Genomic DNA, 17,669 nt, shown 5'->3' with positions numbered 1-17,669 from the left:
AGTATTTTGGTTTTGTAATTTCTCCAAGGAGAAAATTGTAGAGGAAAGGGAGGCTGCTAATGAACAAGGACAGAGAGATTGAGGGTGGGCTTTTAGTGGGTGATATTGGACACCGTTTAAATAAGGAGGGGGGTTGGGGGGGCCGGGGGGGACATGCCTGAGGAGAGGGAATGATACATGAAATCAGTGGCGAACACTCAGTCAGATTCTACTTGTTGTGTTGGATGTCAATATTTATTTTAAAAACAACTCTAATAGAAATATGAAACATTATATAGATTTTAAAATAAACACTAACTGAGGAAAAATATTTAATTACAAAAAATTGTTTCATATAATTTCTGCAATTCCTCTTGGATCAAGACATATATAGAATTCCTATCAGAATAATGTATGTTTATATCAAATTGCCTTTCATTGGAAACAATGAATTTATGATAGAAAATTATTTATGGGGGTGTAGATAGGGAGAGGATCACAACACTTTTACAAGCAAAATTCATGTTAAGTTAAACACCTGAAACCAAATGGAGCAGAACTGTTGTGAGAGTGATGTGAATTCTAATTTTCTCAATTTTTAAAAGGCCATTATAAGGCACACGCATGCTTTCTGTTATGTTTATGTATGTACATTTGCATGGAGACTAGGGTGGAGCATTGGTGGAGATGGCAGGAGACATCTTTCCGAATGAATTTGCTGCATAGTGGTTGGAGAGAGTATTGTATTACATGATATCAGCTCTGTTGTCCTTTACTGAAGTAGCATTGCAATAAAATTGTTTATTTAAATGAAGCTGTCCAGCACGACTACTGCTATCTGAAAAGAAGCAGCACTGCATTAACACTGCCCTTTTAACTGAAGCAATGCTGGGCTAAAATTGCCCATTAATTGAAACAGTACAGCACTCACACTGCCTCTTTAGTAAATAAGTAGTCCACTATCGCTTCGCTTTTAATGAAAGTAGCACAGTGCTAATACTGCCCCGTAATGAAAACCAGTCTATGGGTGATCACTGCTGTCCCTTTAATTACACTGACTCTGTTCTTTTCATTGAAAACAGCACAGTACTAGCACTGACCCTTCAAGTAAAGCAGCACAGCTCTGAAGAAGTCATAAGGACTCAAAGTACTTAACTCTGTTTCTATCTCCACAGATGCTGTCAGACCTGCTGAGTTTTTGCAGCAGCTTCTGTTTTTTACTGCATTAACAGTCCTTTTTGCAGCTGAAGCAGTTTTGCATTAACACTTCCCCTTTAATGGAGAAATGCTGCATTAATAATCAAAACAGAAAATGCTGGAAAATCTCAGCAGGTCTGGCAGCATCTCTGAAGAGAGAAACAGAGTTAAAGTTTCAAGTCTGTATGACTCTTCTGAGCATTTTGGATTTTTATTTCAGATTTCCAGCATTCGCTGTATTTTGCTTTTATCTTAATGCTGCATTAACGCTGCCCCTTTAACTGAAGCCGCACTGTCCCTTTAAGCATGTGACGCGGCTGCTGAGCGGCTACGTGTGCTGCCACGTCGCCGCGCAGTCGCAGTGACGGGTCTTCGCGGCGCCGGCACGCCATTCCCGCCTGTGCGCAGGCGCGGCGACCGGTAACCGGCACCCCCGGCTCCCGCCTGCGCAGGCGCGGGTGCCGGGAGCCGGCGCTGGGCTCGGGTGGTGACCGTTGGGCGAACATGAACTTCCTCCGCGGGGTGATGGGCGGCCAGAGCGCCGGACCCCAGCCCAGCGGCGCCGAGACCGTGAGTATCAGCGAGAAATCCTCACCCAATCACACACCCACCCACCCGGGGCTCCGCCGCACAGCCCCTGGCTGATTCACTCGGGGCCTAGGCCCCACGCCTCGGCCTGGATTTGTTGGGGAGGCCGCTGAGGGAGAGAGTTTAGCGAAGCCGGGCTCGACCCGCGGGTGACAGACTGTCCCGGAATCAGCGGGTTGTGAGTTCAAATTCTGCTCCAGAGAATAGAACACAACATCTATACTGTACTACAGAGGGAGAGCCGCACTGTCAGAGGGTCAGTACGGAGGGAGTGCTGCACTGTCAGAGGGTCAGTACTGAGGGAGTGCTGCACTGTCAGAGGGTCAGTACTGAGGGAGTGATGCACTGTCAGAGGGTCAGTACTGAGGGAGTGCTGCACTGTCAGAGGGTCAGTACTGAGGGAGTGCTGCACTGTCAGAGGGTCAGTACTGAGGGAGTGCTGCACTGTCAGAGGGTCAGTACTGAGGGAGTGCTGCACTGTCAGAGGGTCAGTACTGAGGGAGTGCTGCACTGTCAGAGGGTCAGTACTGAGGGAGTGCTGCACTGTCAGAGGGTCAGTACTGAGGGAGTGCTGCACTGTCAGAGGGTCAGTACTGAGGGAGTGCTGCACTGTCAGAGGGTCAGTACTGAGGGAGTGCTGCACTGTCAGAGGGTCAGTACTGAGGGAGTGCTGCACTGTTAGAGGGTCAGTACTGAGGGAGTGCTGCACTGTTAGAGGGTCAGTACTGAGGGAGTGCTGCACTGTTAGAGGGTCAGTGCTGAGGGAGTGCTGCACTGTTAGAGGATCAGTACTGAGGGAGTGCTGCACTGTCAGAGGGTCACTGCTGAGGGAGTGCTGCACTGTCAGAGGGTCAGTACTGAGGGAGTGCTGCACTGTCAGAGGGTCAGTACTGAGGGAGTGCTGCACTGTTAGAGGGTCAGTGCTGAGGGAGTGCTGCACTGTTAGAGGGTCACTGCTGAGGGAGTGCTGCACTGTCAGAGGGTCAGTACTGAGGGAGTGCTGCACTGTCAGAGGGTCAGTACTGAGGGAGTGCTGCACTGTCAGAGGGTCGGTACTGAGGGAGTGCCGCGCTGTCAGAGGGTGGGTACTGAGGGAGTGCCGCGCTGTCAGAGGGTGGGTACTGAGGGAGTGCCGCGCTGTCAGAGGGTGGGTACTGAGGGAGCGCCGCGCTGTCAGAGGGTGGGTACTGAGGGAGCGCCGCGCTGTCAGAGGGTGGGTACTGAGGGAGCTCTGCACTGTCAGAGGGTGGGTACTGAGGGAGCTCTGCACTGTCAGAGGGTGGGTACTGAGGAAGCTCTGCACTGTCAGAGGGTGGGTACTGAGGGAGTGCTGCACTGTCAGAGGGTGGGTACTGAGGGAGCTCTGCACTGTCAGAGGGTGGGTACTGAGGGAGCGCTGCATTATCAGAGGGTCGGTACTGAGGGAGCACTGCACTGTTGGAGGGTCAGCACTGAGGGAGGGCTGGACTGTCGGGGGGTGGTACTGAGGGAGTGCTGCACTGTCGGAGTGTGGGTACTGAGGGAGGGCTGCACTGTCTTTTGAATGAGAAGCTAAACAGGGCAGGTGAGCTGAGCCAGATGCAGGGATGTGTGAGGTGATGGAGGTATGAGTATTCTTTCGTGATTGCGGAACTGGAAGCTCAGTTTTGGATGAAATGGAATTAAATTCCTGTAACTTTACTCTTCTATCCATCTCTGTTTGAAATATTTTTTAATATATTTTTTCTTTCTCCATGACTGATATTCAGTCTCTTAGCTCGTCAATTGTTCGAGACCTCTATTGCTGCTCTTTGTCTATGCTCATCAGTGCTCATGGCTTCTACCTATTCTCCTGTCTCCCTCCCTTATTAGGCGTCTTAATTTAACTGATCTCTTCGATCTGACATTCTGTTATTATTTTCTCGTGTCGGATCTCCTGTTAGGACGAATCCCATTCCCATATTGAACCTTCTCCCTCAGTTGGCTCTTCCTCCCTTAGATCCCTTTTCCCGATGCTGTCTTTTAAGATGTGAATATCATTGACCCACATTCTTGACATTCTCAACCCTCCCTGAATAACTTTCAGACCCCAGTAAATTCCTTCTCTAGCTACATTGACTCTTTAACATCGCTCAGAATGTTAATACCCTGACTACAGTACTAGCAGGCTTTAGCACTCGCCGCTTTCATTCTACCAGACCTAACACTATGGAAGTATGGGGTCTGCACTACTGCCACACCCCAGAAACCTACCCAAAATTTTCACTGCTGCCATTACTCCTCTTGAGTACCTTTCAGCCTTTAAGATCTTGGAGGCAATCTTACCACTTTTTAGAGGCAAAGTTAACTATTTATTTTGGTGAAAGGAACATTTGGTAAGCAAGGTGGCATATTTTCACTGTACATGCATTATTTGCACAATTTGAGTCCAGAAATACCGTTTCAATCTGTGCAATTAAACGCAATGTCACTTTAACTGTTACCGTAAACTGGTGATCTCTTGGTTCCGCATTACATTGCACAAAATACTGTGGCCTTGTAATTGCTCGAAGCAACACCACCCAACATTTTCTGAATTCCTACAAACAGCCATAATAGAAATACTCTTTCTAACTACCCCGATGTTGAGTTGGCCTTGAGTTATCAGATGAGACAAACCTTTTTCTGTGGAGGAATTAAAAACAACTAATCTCAGATGACCATACGTTGAACCTTGAAGTAAAAATGGAAAAAGCTAGAAATCCATAGCTGGACAGTCAGCACAATGAAAGAGGCTAAAGTTTAGGTGTGATTGATCTTTCTCCTGTTTAGCTGATCAAATGACAGCATTGTGCTGTTTGTGCATAACCTAAAACTTCTGAATGGGCAGAGATTGTTTAATTTGCCATGGTTTCATACGATTTGCTTCCTACAGCACTTAATTGGTGAAGAGGACTGTTCCTGTCCTCTGTCAGGAAAATACTGGCTGGATGGTGATTTAAATAAATTGCCAGAAGTAGAATTTGAAAAATGAAGATTTGCTCCATCTGCATTTTCATCATCCTTATATTGCTATGTCTCATTTTCTGACTGAGCGGGCAGGCAGATGATCTGCTTTCTGTTAGCATCAAGTCAGTAACTGCAAGGTCCACAGGCAATTCAAGTGCATTAGCTTTTATCTCTTTGGAAAAACGCTTGATCATTTTCTTCACCTAATAGCATGGTAGATGTCATAATTGACACGTGGCAAGATCTGACATGCTTTACCATTCCTTATATTAATATCAGGAAAATGAAAACAGCCATGTACTTACTTAGATAAGAAGTGCATGGAGTTGATTTAGAGACGTGGCTGTTTCCTTGAATTTTATGATTCCCGGCTTCTTCACACAAATCACTAACAGGATCCTCAACCTGATGTTCGTTTCCTAATTCCTAAATGAAATCTAATTGAAGTCTAAATGAAGTTCAAACATGAATGGAAAACTCCAATCTGTAGCACTCCTGCAAATATATTTTATTTTATTAGATGTTTTTTGACAGAGAATACCTGAGCTAAAATATACACAGGGTGAAAGTAGAAACAGAAATAAGGTCATACGTAGAAAAAGCTAACACAAACCTCGATGGATTTCCACTTAACTATCCATGGAAGTTGAAGGGCTGAATGATCTGTTTCTTGTCTACAACAGTCTAATTGTAAACCTTGTTTTCAGTAGTGGTCAGCTTGGCTCGGATGGTAGTACTCTTTCTCTGAGCCAATTCAAGCTCTACTTCGGGACTTGACCACCTAATCCAGGCTGACCATCAGTACAGTGAGACCAGGGTAGTGGCTGGAAACATTTGCAGTGTATATTTTAAGCCTGTTCCTTGGCCCCCTTTTTCTTTAGTGCCTGCTTATTGTTTGGCTTTTTCTTCCTGGTTGCTTCTGTCCCTCATTTTCTCACAATTAACTTGTTCACTAATGAGTTATTCTGCAGAGATTAAATTGATCAATGCCAGCAGTCCTATGTCATGACCTCAAAGTAGGACCTCAAAGGTAGTCACCTCAGAATTACTACCAGTGCCATGTGCTAGCGAAAGTAGAAGTAACAGTATATACTGGATGAATACGTGGCTGAAGAAATGGTGTAGAGAGGAGGGATTCAGATTCCTGGTACATTGAGACCAGTTCTGGGGAAGGTGGGATCAGTACAGACAGGATGGGTTGCATCTGGGCAGGACTGGGACCAATCTGCTCAGGGTTGGGGGCGGGGTGGGGGGCGCGGGGAGGTGTTTGCTAGTGCAGTCAGGGAGGGTTTAAATTAGAATGGCAGGGGGGTGGGAACCTGAGCAGGGAGACAGAGGAGGGGGAAACAAGGATAGAAACGAAAGACAGAAAAGTAAGAAACATAAGTGGAAGGCAGAAAAAACGGGTGAAAAACGAATGGGGTCATAGTGCAAAATAAAGCTAAGATGACTAACAAAAGTTAAAAAGACAAGTCTAAAGGCATTGTATCTTCATGCGCAGAGCATTCGCAATATAGTAGATGAATTAACAACGCAATAGATATAAACAGTTATGATACAGTTGCAATTACGGAGACATTGACAGTGACCAAGGATGGGAACTGAACATCCAGGGGTATTCAATATTTAGGAAGGACAGACAAATAGGGAAAGGAGGTGGTGCAGCACTGTTAGTAAAGGAGGAAATCAATGCAATAGTGAAGAAGGATATTGGCTCGAAAAATCATTATATAGGTTCTGTTTGGGTGGAGATAAGAAATACCAAGGGGCAGAAAACATTGGTGGGGGTTGTCTATAGGCCCCCAAACAGTAAGGGAGATGTAAGGCAAGGCATTAAAGTGGGTGAGTCTAATCTACATATAGATTGGACAAACCAAACTAGCAACAATACTGTAGAGGAGGATTTCCTGGAGTGTGTACCTGCTGGTTTTTTAGACCAATACGTTGAGGAACCAGCTAGAGAGCAGGCTATCCTAGACTGGGCATTGTGCAATGAGAAAGGATTAATTAACTGTTGTTGTGCGGGGCCCCTTAGGGAAGGATGACCATAAAATGATAGGATTGTTCATTAAGATGGAGAATGAAGAAGGTGAATCCAAAAATAGGTACCTGAATCTAAATAAAGGGAACTACGAGGTATGAGGCACGGGTTGGCAACGGTGGATAGGGGAACCTTACCAAAAGGGTTGATGGAGGATAGTCAATGGTTAATATGTAAGGAACATATGCATGAATTACAACAATTATTCATTCCTGTCTGGTGCAAAAATAAAACAGGAAAGGTGGCTCAACCATGGATTACAAAATAAATTAGGGATGGTATTAGATCGAAAGAGGAGACGTATAAAAACACCAGAAAAGGCAGCAAGCCTGAGGATTGGGAGCAGTTTGGAATTCAGCAAAAGTGGACAAAAAGATTGATCAAGAAGGGGAGAATGGAGTATGAGCGTAAACTTGCATGAAATTTAAAAACTGACTGTAAAAGCTTCTATAAATATGTGAAGAGAAAAAGATTAGCAAAGATAAATAAAGACAAACCCTAACCCTTACAGTCAGAAATGGGGAAAATTATAATGGGGAACAAAGAAATGGCAGAAGAACTGAACACGTATTTTGGTTCTGTCTTCAGAAAAGGACACAAATAATTTTCCAGAAATATGAGGGAACCAAGGTTCTAGTGAGAGGGAGGAATTGAAGAAAATCAGTATTATTAAAAAAAATGGTGCCAGAGAAATTAATGGGGTTAAAGGCTGAAAAATCCCCAGGGCCTGATAATCTACATCCCAGAGTACTAAAGAAAGTGGCCCTGGAAATATTGTTTGCATTGGTGGTCATCTTCCAAAATTCAATAGACTATGGAGCAGTTCCTACAGATTGGAGAGTGGCAAATGTAACCCCACTATTTAAAAAAGGAGGGAGAGAAAAACAGAGAATTAGAGACCAGTTAGCCTAACATCAGTAGTGGGGAAAATGCTAGAGTCCATTATAATAAGACATGGTAACAGAACACTTGAAAAGCATTAACGGAATTAGACAAAGTCAGCATTGGTTTATGAAAGGGAAATCATGCTTAACTAATTTACTGGAGCTTTTTGAGGATGTAACTAGTAGAATAGATAATGGAGAACCAGTGGATGTGGTGTATTTGGATTTCAAGAAGGCTTTTGATAAGGTCCCACGTAAGAGGCTAGTGGGCAAAATTAAAGCACATGGAATTGGGGGTAATATACTGGCATGGATTGAGAATTGGTTGACAGACCAGAAACAGATTGGGAATAAATGGGTCTTTTTCCGGATGGCAGCCGGTGACTAGTGGTGTACAGCAGGGATCAGTGTTTGGGCCTCAGCTATTCACGATATATAAATGACTTGGATGAGAAAACCAAATGCAATATTTCCAAGTTTGCTGATGAAACAAAACTGGATGGGGTTGTGAGGAGGAAGCTTCAGGGCGATTTAGACAAGTTATGTGTGTGGGCAAACACATGGCAGATGCAGTATGATGTGGATAAGTGCGCTTCAGTGTGAAAAACAGAAAGGTAAAGTATTATTTAAATGGGGATACATTGGGAAATGTGGATGTACAAAGGGATCTGGGTGTCCTCGTGCACCAGTCAATGAAAGTAAACAGGCAGGCGCAGCAAGCAATTAGGAAGGCAAATGGTATGTTGGCCTTCATTGCAAGAGGATTTGAGTTCAGAAGTAGGGATGTCTTACTGCAGTTATACAAGGCCTTGGTGAGACCACACCTGGAGTATTGCATGTAGTTTTGGCCTCCCTATATAAGAGAGGATATACTTGCCATAGAGGTAGTGCAGTGAAGGTTCACTAGGCTGATACCGGGCAGGACTGTTGTATGAGGAGATATTGGTTCAACTGGGTCTGTATTCACCAGAGCTTGGAAGAATGAGAGGGGATCTGATTGAAACATATAAAATTCTAACAGGGCTAGACAGACTAGATGCAGAGAGGATGTTTTCCCTGGTTGGGGAGTCTCGAACCAGGGGCCGCAGTCTCAGGATACGAGGCAGGCCATTTAGGACTGAGATGAGGAAAAATTTCTTCACTCAGAGGTTGGTCAACCTGTGGAATTCTCCACCACAGAGGCTGTGGGGGCCGGGTCACTGAGTATATTCAAGAAATAAATTGATAATTTTTTGGATATTAGGGGCATCAAGGGGTATGGAGAGAAAGTGGGAATATGGCATGAGATAGAGGATCAGCCATGATCATAGTGAATGGTGGAGCAGGCTCGAAGGGCCAAATTACCTACTCCTGTGCCTAGTTTCTATGTTTCTATGATCTATTATTTCTGGAAGCAGTGCAATTTGTCTTCTACTCTCCTCCCCCAGCCCCTCCCCATCCTTCCAACTCATCACACCTAAAGAAGCTCGAACTCAGCTGCCGAATTGGCTGATACCACTAGTTGAGGAACAGAGCCTGCACCTAGAGAAATCTCCTCTTCCCTGTGAAGATTCTCTCTAACTAAGCCTCTACCTTTGATTGGCACAGATATTTGGAATGGTGCCTGTGCTGTGGATGTTGATTAAACAGCTTTGCTAACCACTTCCTTTCCTGTGATCCAGTGTTCTTCAGGAATTTCTAGGTAAATCCCATTGACTCTTGCTTTGCTTTGTAGCCATCAGGGCATTGTCCACTTCCTCTTGTGTGTAAGGGCTTGAGAAATCTGTCTGCTCTGGGGCAGTCTTGAGAGGCTGCATCAAGACTTTTTTACTGTTATCGCTTATCTTCCTAGCTGCTGGGATCTTTGAGCTTATTGGGAGTTGTGGAGCATCGGCATCAGCATTGGTTCTTGGCCGCTTGGCTGTTGATCAGCTGCTCCCGGGAGGTGCAGGAGTTTCCATGCCTTTCGTTTAAGGACATGAGCCAATGTTCTCCGTTGCATCCCACCATCTTATGAAGCGTCCTTCATCAAAGGATTCAAAATACTGTTGTCACAGGATCTTCATTTTCACTGTATTCGTCAAGGAGCCATTCACTTTCTGGGGCCCAGCAGAGGCTGAAAGTTTTTATGAAGCCCCAGGGAGCTGATTTGGTGGCTGCCAGATTGTGAAGTCGAGTAAAGCAGTTGTAGTTTTTGGAAAGAGATGGGATCTGTTAATGGTGCTTTCCATTGTATCTGCAGTAGACACCCCAGTTGTCCTTCCACAGATTCTGGCATGGTTTTGGCTTGGAATTTATGAACGGTAGTTCAAGGCCGATGTGAGTGAGCATTGGGCGATGTTGGAAGTGGGATAAGATGGGCAGCACTTGTCAGGAGCTCATCAACAGTTGTCTGTTGTGAAACAAAGGTCAAGTGAGTAGCCCTCCTTCCACCTGGCAGAATGGAATGTGCCAGGCTGCTCTGTATTGTACACAAGTTTTAGGTCCTGCACGGAGGCCCAGTCTGACAGTATTTCTCTCTTGTTATTGAGGCAGCCCCCACATGTGATGTTAGATGTTGAAGTCGGTAGTCTAGATTGTTGCATGTGCTGCAGGCTATAGTACAATGTTGAACCACAGGTTTAGTGGCTTGTAGACATTTGTGATGGTTATCTTATTTACTTTGGAAATGGAGTAGAGGTCATCAGATTTTAAGTTCTCTGTGTCTTTGGTGAGACTTTACTTGATGTACGTAGCTAGACCGTATGCCCTGTTATCCCTGTTTGCAATGAATTAGCAGCTGGGAATGTGGGCTGGATAGCTGGAGCGGTTCAAAGGTGAGTTTCTTGCAGGGAGATGCTACTGTCAGAGAGTTCCTTTGCTCGTAGCTCACGTTTTGCCCAGGATAGCTCTTGCGTGTTGAGCTGGTATATTCTTGTTGCTGGTCCTGTGTCTCCGCTTTGCTGCCTGAGAGTGCAGTGGAGGCAGGATAAATTGAGGCTCTCGAAAGGGAATTGGATCATTATCTGAAAAGGAAAAATTTGCAGGGCGGGGGCAAATGTGGGGACGTGTCATGAGGAGAATTGCTCCTTCAGAGGCCAGCATAGACACAACGGGCTGAACGGCCACTTCCTGTGCTGTAACCATTCTATGTTGGTAAAATCATAGAAGGCTAATCTTAACTGAATTTTAGCAGAGGCTTCCAACCCTTGAATGAAAAATACAGTTGAACGAAAATGCTTTAGTAATCTTGTCTATGTTTAATAATCAAATTGTTATCCTTCCATTTTCTGGAACAGGTTCAGAAGCTGTGTGACCGAGTTGCCTCTTCAACGTTATTGGATGACCGCAGAGATGCTGTCCGTGCACTCAAAGCACTGTCTAAGGTATATACTCAATTTTTCACCTATTGGCTCTTAGGCACACGTGAAATAGGAAAAGGCCATTTAGCCCCCTGAGCCTGCTCCACCATTCAGTTAGATCATGGCTGATCTTCTGCTTCAATGCCATTTTCCTGCACTATCCCAAAATCCCTTCAATTGTTTGTTTGAGATGTATATTTTTTAAGAAGATAAAGCGTTGCTTGGTGGCCCATGTGGTTAACTGCTGGCTTCCAGCAGGAAATGATTCTGCAGCCTGTTATTTGAGCTAATACATCTCACTGTTGAGGTAAATTGATTTTGATCCAAATTGAATAAACATACTAATATAATAGAAATGTGTTCAAGTTATTGGTGGTGGGGTCCTGAGGAAATTGGCATCAATCATGGAGTGACATGTACTTAAAATTCTACTGCACCGAAATGGGTCATACGGCCCACTAAAGTCCTATGCCATTGTTTATACACCACGTAACTTTCTCCTACTTCCCTTCCGCCCACCCTCCTTCCTCTCACCCTATGAACATATATTTTCTTTCTTTCTCCACATGTTTGCCCAGATTACCCTTAAATAGCATCTGTGCTTTTTGGCCAAACGAATCCATGTGGTAGAAAGTCCCACACTCTCTGCACTTTCTGAGTAAAGAAGATTCTCTTGAGCTCCTTTAGAAGTTATTAGTGACTATCTTCTACATGACCTCTAGTTTTGGACTTCACTACAATTGGAGACACATTCTCTACATCTTCCTTATCAAACAACATCATAATGTTAAAGACCTCTAGATCACTCCCCTGCCTTCTCTCTTCTCTCTTTTGAGAGAAGAGCTCCAGCCTGTTCAATCCTGATAGTTGTACTCCTCATCTCTGTTGTCATCCTTGTAAATTTTTTTTGCACCCTCTCCGATAATTCTTATATCCTTATTATCATGTAGGAACCAGAACTATGTACAGTACTGCCAAGGTCCTACATAAGTTTAACATTTTTGGAATTCTTTTCTTTTATAAATGCTCTGTTTGCATTTTTATGGCTTTGTTAACATGCTGCTGCTTGTAATATTTGGCTCTGTACCCTAGATCTCTGTATCTCCATTCCGATTAGACTCTTACTTTCCAAGGTATATATGGCCTCCTAGTCATTAAAACTAATCTGCAGACAAATACCCTACTACCTGGAGGAGGGTATAAGAGTTTTTTTGTCCTCAAAAATGCTTGCTTTATTTATTTTTCTTGTTTAGAAATATCGCCTTGAAGTGGGCAGTCAAGCCATGGAGCACCTTGTTAATGTGCTGCAGACAGACCGGTAAGTATCTGTTCCTATATATGGAAAAAGCACTTAAATATTTGAAATTTCTTGCTTCAAGCATCCTAGTGCAGACAGGGACGTGTCTAGAAATGGTTCCTTCTTATATTTGGAAGTTAGCAAAGTAAAATTATCTAAATTCATCTAACTTGTGAATTGGAACCGGAGAAAAACTGTGAGGGCTATTCTCATGCTTCTGAACAACTACTTGAGGAATGAGTGATGACGTTGCTACATTAACAGCTTGTTTCAAATGTAGATCATGTTCAATTCAGGAGTGCATGAGAAGGATACTGCCTCTGGCTCCAGCCACACTAACTAGTCAAGTTTTACAGCTGAGATATGGTTGGTCTTTTCATGAAAGATGCTTGCTGTGTATTTCCAACATTTTCTGTTTTTATTTTACTGTTATTGATTTGGCTCCGTATCTTTTAGGATTATAAAGTATGACATCTGCTGTGGCATAAGAAGTTTTTCTATCAGTGCTGTAGTGATCTATCTGGGACTCATTGCTGCCCTGTTTTATACTTTGATCCCATCAATTTTGAGCTTGGCATAGTATTCAGGAATCCTATCTAGGCTGTTACACTGTTTTGTAGCTGCGGCAGCAATGCACTAGGAGCAAATCAAGACAAGCTGTACATCATGGATAGGCATAGTCACTGTAAGGAATCTAAAACATGTTGGAAGCAGCTGGGAATGTTAAGGCCCTGATGTATGATCTGGCTGTCAAATTAATCTTAGTGCATTGCTTTCAAGTTCAACCTTGGCAACAGTGGAGCCCTCAGAATGTTTGGATTTTATGGTGAAGCAAAATGAAAGTATAGTCACTAACTTTATTGTGATTAATTGGCAACCTAAAAATCTAAATTATCTGATGGTGACCTTATTGTGCAGCAAAGTTGTACATGTTCTACTGTTTGACAAAAAAAAATCATTATTTTAATAGATGAAAACTAAATTGGTTGCATTTTCCTCCTTTTAAGAGCAGAATTGGAGAAACTTTAACATGATAACCTTTTGTCTTTTCTCCATTCTCCACCTCCCCTCCCCCCACCCCTTCCTCCAAACACATTTCTCAGCGTTTTAAAAAAAAAATCCTTTTGATGCAAAGGTCCTGATTTATAAGGCACAAAGGTCAGCTGCCATCATTGAACCCCGTCCTGTTTCACACTCCCACTAGGTTTATATTGATCGTGATTCTAACTCTGTTCATATCCTATCTTTGTCGAATTAGTGACTGTGTCATGTGCAGCCATTTTCTTTTACATTCATCTCATGGTTAAATGAATAGAGTGGCCTTTCTATTTCCTTGGCCAATCACATGGCCTATTTGACCAATAATATGCTATGCTGGTGCCTTGAATGCAATCCCTGTTGTAAATTGGCCTGGATCTTCTGAGGAACGGCAGTCATTGTCGGTTTGCTATTCCACTCCCACTTTTGCTGGCCCCTGACACTACTCTGCATTGCTGTTTGGGTCTTCCAAGCCTGGCTTCTTCGCAAATGCAGAGTGCAGTATCTATCCAAGAGCTCCATCAGAATGCCATAGCGTCAGGAGGAAGACTGAACACATTCCCTTTTTATGACACTAACTGCCCTAAGGTAAATTTAAATGTCCAATGTGAATGGGTGAGTGGATGAATGAGTGAATAGCTAGGCTGGTAGGGCAGCAGGGTTGGTAGGGTGGTGGGATGGCAGTTGAATGAGTGGGTAGGTGGGTCAGGATAGTCACATCAGGTTGGGGAGGTAGTTGGGGCTTGGGGCTTGTCACGTTAGTTTGGGGAGTTAGTTGGGTGGTGCGTAGTTGGTCAGGGGGACAGTTGGGGGGGACTGGTTGGGTTTGATAGGTCAGGGTGAGGTAGTTGGTGGGTCAGAAGGTAAGTATGAGTGATTGGGTAGTCAATTTTGTCATTACCCAGGAGTTAGACTAGGATTTTTTCTATCTAACATTTCATGGTTCTTATTCAGGTAAGTACGCTGGAACTGTCCAACGTCTCTGACTCTAGATCAGAGTTGGAGACTTTTATGGAGGGTCCCAGGGAGCACAGGAATTGCCCATTGGAATCCAAACTCCCTGGACAAATCTCACGGAGTTCAGTGCATTGAGACTTCTGCAGGGTCCTGATATGCGCCTTGGGTCCTATGTCTGGTTTCCAGTGACCCAGGGACCAGAAGATCTGGGCCATTACACACAGATGGACCATCTCTGACCTGGGAGATAGGTTGGAGATGTGATTCCACAGCTGTACTTCAGGTATAAGTGTTCTAGTTTGGGAGTTTTCCAATATAACTTGGCTGCAGCTTCTAGAAGCAGAGTACATTTCACAAACTGAAATGTAATGCCCTTTATCCTCCTCAACACCGTTTAACAATGAACTCTGATAGGAAATTTCTTCCAGGTGGTCACAGCATCTGTCAGTCCTGAAGGTGGGAAAGAGCAGATTAGACTGTTTTACGCAAGTGAAACGACTGATTAGATTTATTTCACAAAAGCTAAAAATACCAACATCTAATGTAATGTGCAATAAATACATGAAATATTTGAAAGCAGTCCATAAGGTATTAATGTACATTTCCATGCGTTTGTTTTTCAAGTTTGCAGTCAAACAACTCATTCCCATACTTTAAATTGGTGCATTGTTTTAAGACAATCAAATCTGGTCTGCTCCAATTACCTGATAAACAACAGGTCCAAGCTCTTTCAGTTAGACGAGTTACTCATGTGAAAGTTCAAACGTTCGCAGAGTTTGCAGATTAACGACAACTGGTCGCTAACAGAAATGTGGACCGTGAAAAGATTGTCTTTTGAAAACCTTTTCCTTTTTGACACCACAAAGTAATACCTTTGCTGACTGTACAGCAAATAAAATGTTAAAACAGTTTTAACACTTGAGTAACTAATGGAGTATATTGGTTTGGGACTTGTCTCATCCCTTTGACGACTATATTTGCCTTAGATGATTGTAGCGCACACAGCAGGTGGAAGGAATGCTGTCCTGCTGAATGCTGTATTTGTTTGCATTTCAATCACTTGCCCTCCATCTTTCTTGTGATTACTTCATGAATGAAATTACTTCAAATATCTTAAACCTATTAAAGGAGCACTTTCCAATTCAATCTTAGTTATTCTTGCTGGTTAAGTAAAAATATGAAACCAAAGCCAAAATTTAGCTGGCACAAATGGTTCCCATTACAAAGCAGCTCTGTAGTTTTCCTCATTGCTAAACTATTTTAGTTAATACTCTCAATCAGGCGGTGCCTGAAATGGGACAATCGATTTCCAATTGTTAATGAGCATGTGAGTATTGATGTTTGTGATATTGAGGCTACATGATTGTCAAGCCACATGGAATGTTCCAGATTGTTTTGCTATTGGAAGCCCAAAGTTGAGGTTGAGCTCTGGGGAGACAATTCTCCAGCCTGTCATCTTGACACTTGGATGGAGAAGGTGCCCTGACACAGAGCATCAAAGGACAGAGAGAGATTTACTTCCATCCATTAAAAAAGAACTTTGAAAGTTTATTCGATACTGTTTCTGTTGAGACTTGCAGAATCAACCAAACTTTAGACAACTAATGGAGAAGTTGTTAAACATGCTTCAACTACTGTATCCAGTGCCATAAGAAAGCATATATGTTCATATGTTGGTGGGAATGATCTGCTTTTGTGCTATAAACTTCAGTGTTCTGAACTAAGTTTAAAAACTGTTTGCATTTGTGCTTTGATGTTTTTGGTTTTGTTATTTTCTCCACATGTTTGTGAAGTGAGTGCTTCTATTTCAGAGTAAGTATGTGAAGCTGTTGGCGATAATAGCCCTTGTACATATTGCAGCATGGAGTTGTGATCTTTTCCAAATTGATAAATACTCTTGCTATAGTGTCCAAAATTAAAAATAGTTTAAGATGCAACCTGCTGAATAATTGCAGCATGCATTATTTGAGCCTGTTCAGGCTTGTTATACCTTGTACTTAACCATCCTGCCTCAATGGTGCAGATGGAAAGCAGCAAAGAAAGTAGGCCTCATGTTTAATTATTCCAGAGAAATGGTCCCTGTATTATATGTATCTGCTCAGTGATCCATTGTTGCCTTAATGTCATGGGCGGCTATGCTTACCTCTTGGCATCTTGTTTCTGTGGCCATGTTGACGTCAAGATGCAAATGAGGTCTGGAGCAGAGTGCTTTTGGTAAACTCCAATTGGTGTGTTGTTATGCAGGTATTTCTTAATGGCAACGTTGCTAACTTCAACACTTCAATAATGATTAAGAGAAGACTAAGGGCAGTAACTTATGTTTTTTTGTGTGAGTGGGACATAACTGGGCATTCTTCTTTAAAGGTCCTATAGATACCATCGTCATAACTGAACATTCATTTGTGGATATTTTTGGACAACTTTTTATATACTAATTAAAAAACAAGGTTAAAAAGAACAGCAATCTTATCAATAATAAAAACAGAAAATGCTGAAAACACTCTACAAGTTAGGCCACATGTGTAGAGTGAGAAACAGTTAACATTTCAGGTTGATGACTTATAATAAGAATTGATATTACCACTTTGGTTTTACATGTCTGGATTTAAAAGGATATTTACATCATCTATTGCCTCTCCAGCTCAGACTCTGAAATTATTGGCTATGCATTGGATACTCTTTGCAACCTGATCTCCAATGATGTCGAAGAGGAGGAACCAGGTACAGTAGAGCATTTCAATACTTTATCACTTTCCAGCTCGAGTTTCTGATTATACTGTATCATTGTTTTTAGCTCTTAATGTTCACTGACATTTCTCTTTGAATTCAGTGTGTGCTTTGCTTCTCAACTCGTTTCATTATAAATCTTTGAAAATACACCATTTGAAAAATCTTGATTGAGCTAGGACTGCCACATGAAAGGAGATTAATAAATTGTGCAATGAGATCATTGAACTTTGGGTCTGTATCATGGATGACTGAAATCAAGATGAGATTGAACTGAAATGAACTATTTTATTTTTATCGAAAATATAACTTTATAGTACAGCTAGCTGATAGCTGTTTTCTTACCTTTCTCTTAATATAACTTAAAAAAAACTTTGGGGAAAAGTGCTGGATGAAGCTGTGCTGTTCAATAGGAGTAATGGATATAATGTATTAGAGAAGGTTTTATAGAAAGTGTGGCACTTGGAAGTGTGCGCAATATGTAAAACTTAATGCATTGAGTAGACATGATGTGGCATTGTACCTGGTAAGTTGGCACTGCTGTGTCCACATATAGTCATATAAATATAGAAAATGTATGGCAACAAAGGAGGCAATTTGGCCCATTGTGTCTGTGGCAGATGAAAGAGCGATTCAGTCTATTCTCACTTTCCAGCTCTTGGTCTGTATCCTTG

General features: G+C 42.8%; 1 protein-coding gene across 6 annotated transcripts in view; it reads left to right on the top strand.

Moving 5' to 3' along the window:
- Nucleotides 1-1,608: 1,608 nt before the first annotated feature.
- The window catches only part of uso1 (USO1 vesicle transport factor), a 69,355-nt gene continuing 53,294 nt past the window's right edge, over nucleotides 1,609-17,669 (top strand). For all 6 annotated transcript variants that reach the window (XM_041186579.1, XM_041186555.1, XM_041186572.1 and 3 more), the window contains exons 1-4: nucleotides 1,609-1,746; nucleotides 10,914-11,000; nucleotides 12,230-12,294; nucleotides 16,910-16,989. In XM_041186579.1, coding sequence (XP_041042513.1) covers nucleotides 1,681-1,746; nucleotides 10,914-11,000; nucleotides 12,230-12,294; nucleotides 16,910-16,989 — 298 coding nt within the window. In that variant the 5' untranslated portion in view covers nucleotides 1,609-1,680. The remainder of the gene's footprint in view (nucleotides 1,747-10,913; nucleotides 11,001-12,229; nucleotides 12,295-16,909; nucleotides 16,990-17,669) is intronic.

This window comes from Carcharodon carcharias, chromosome 1, assembly GCF_017639515.1.
Source record: "Carcharodon carcharias isolate sCarCar2 chromosome 1, sCarCar2.pri, whole genome shotgun sequence".
Classification (NCBI taxonomy): domain Eukaryota; kingdom Metazoa; phylum Chordata; class Chondrichthyes; order Lamniformes; family Lamnidae; genus Carcharodon; species Carcharodon carcharias.
Note: the sequence above shows the minus strand (reverse complement) of the source record. Positions and strands in the feature narration are given on the sequence as shown.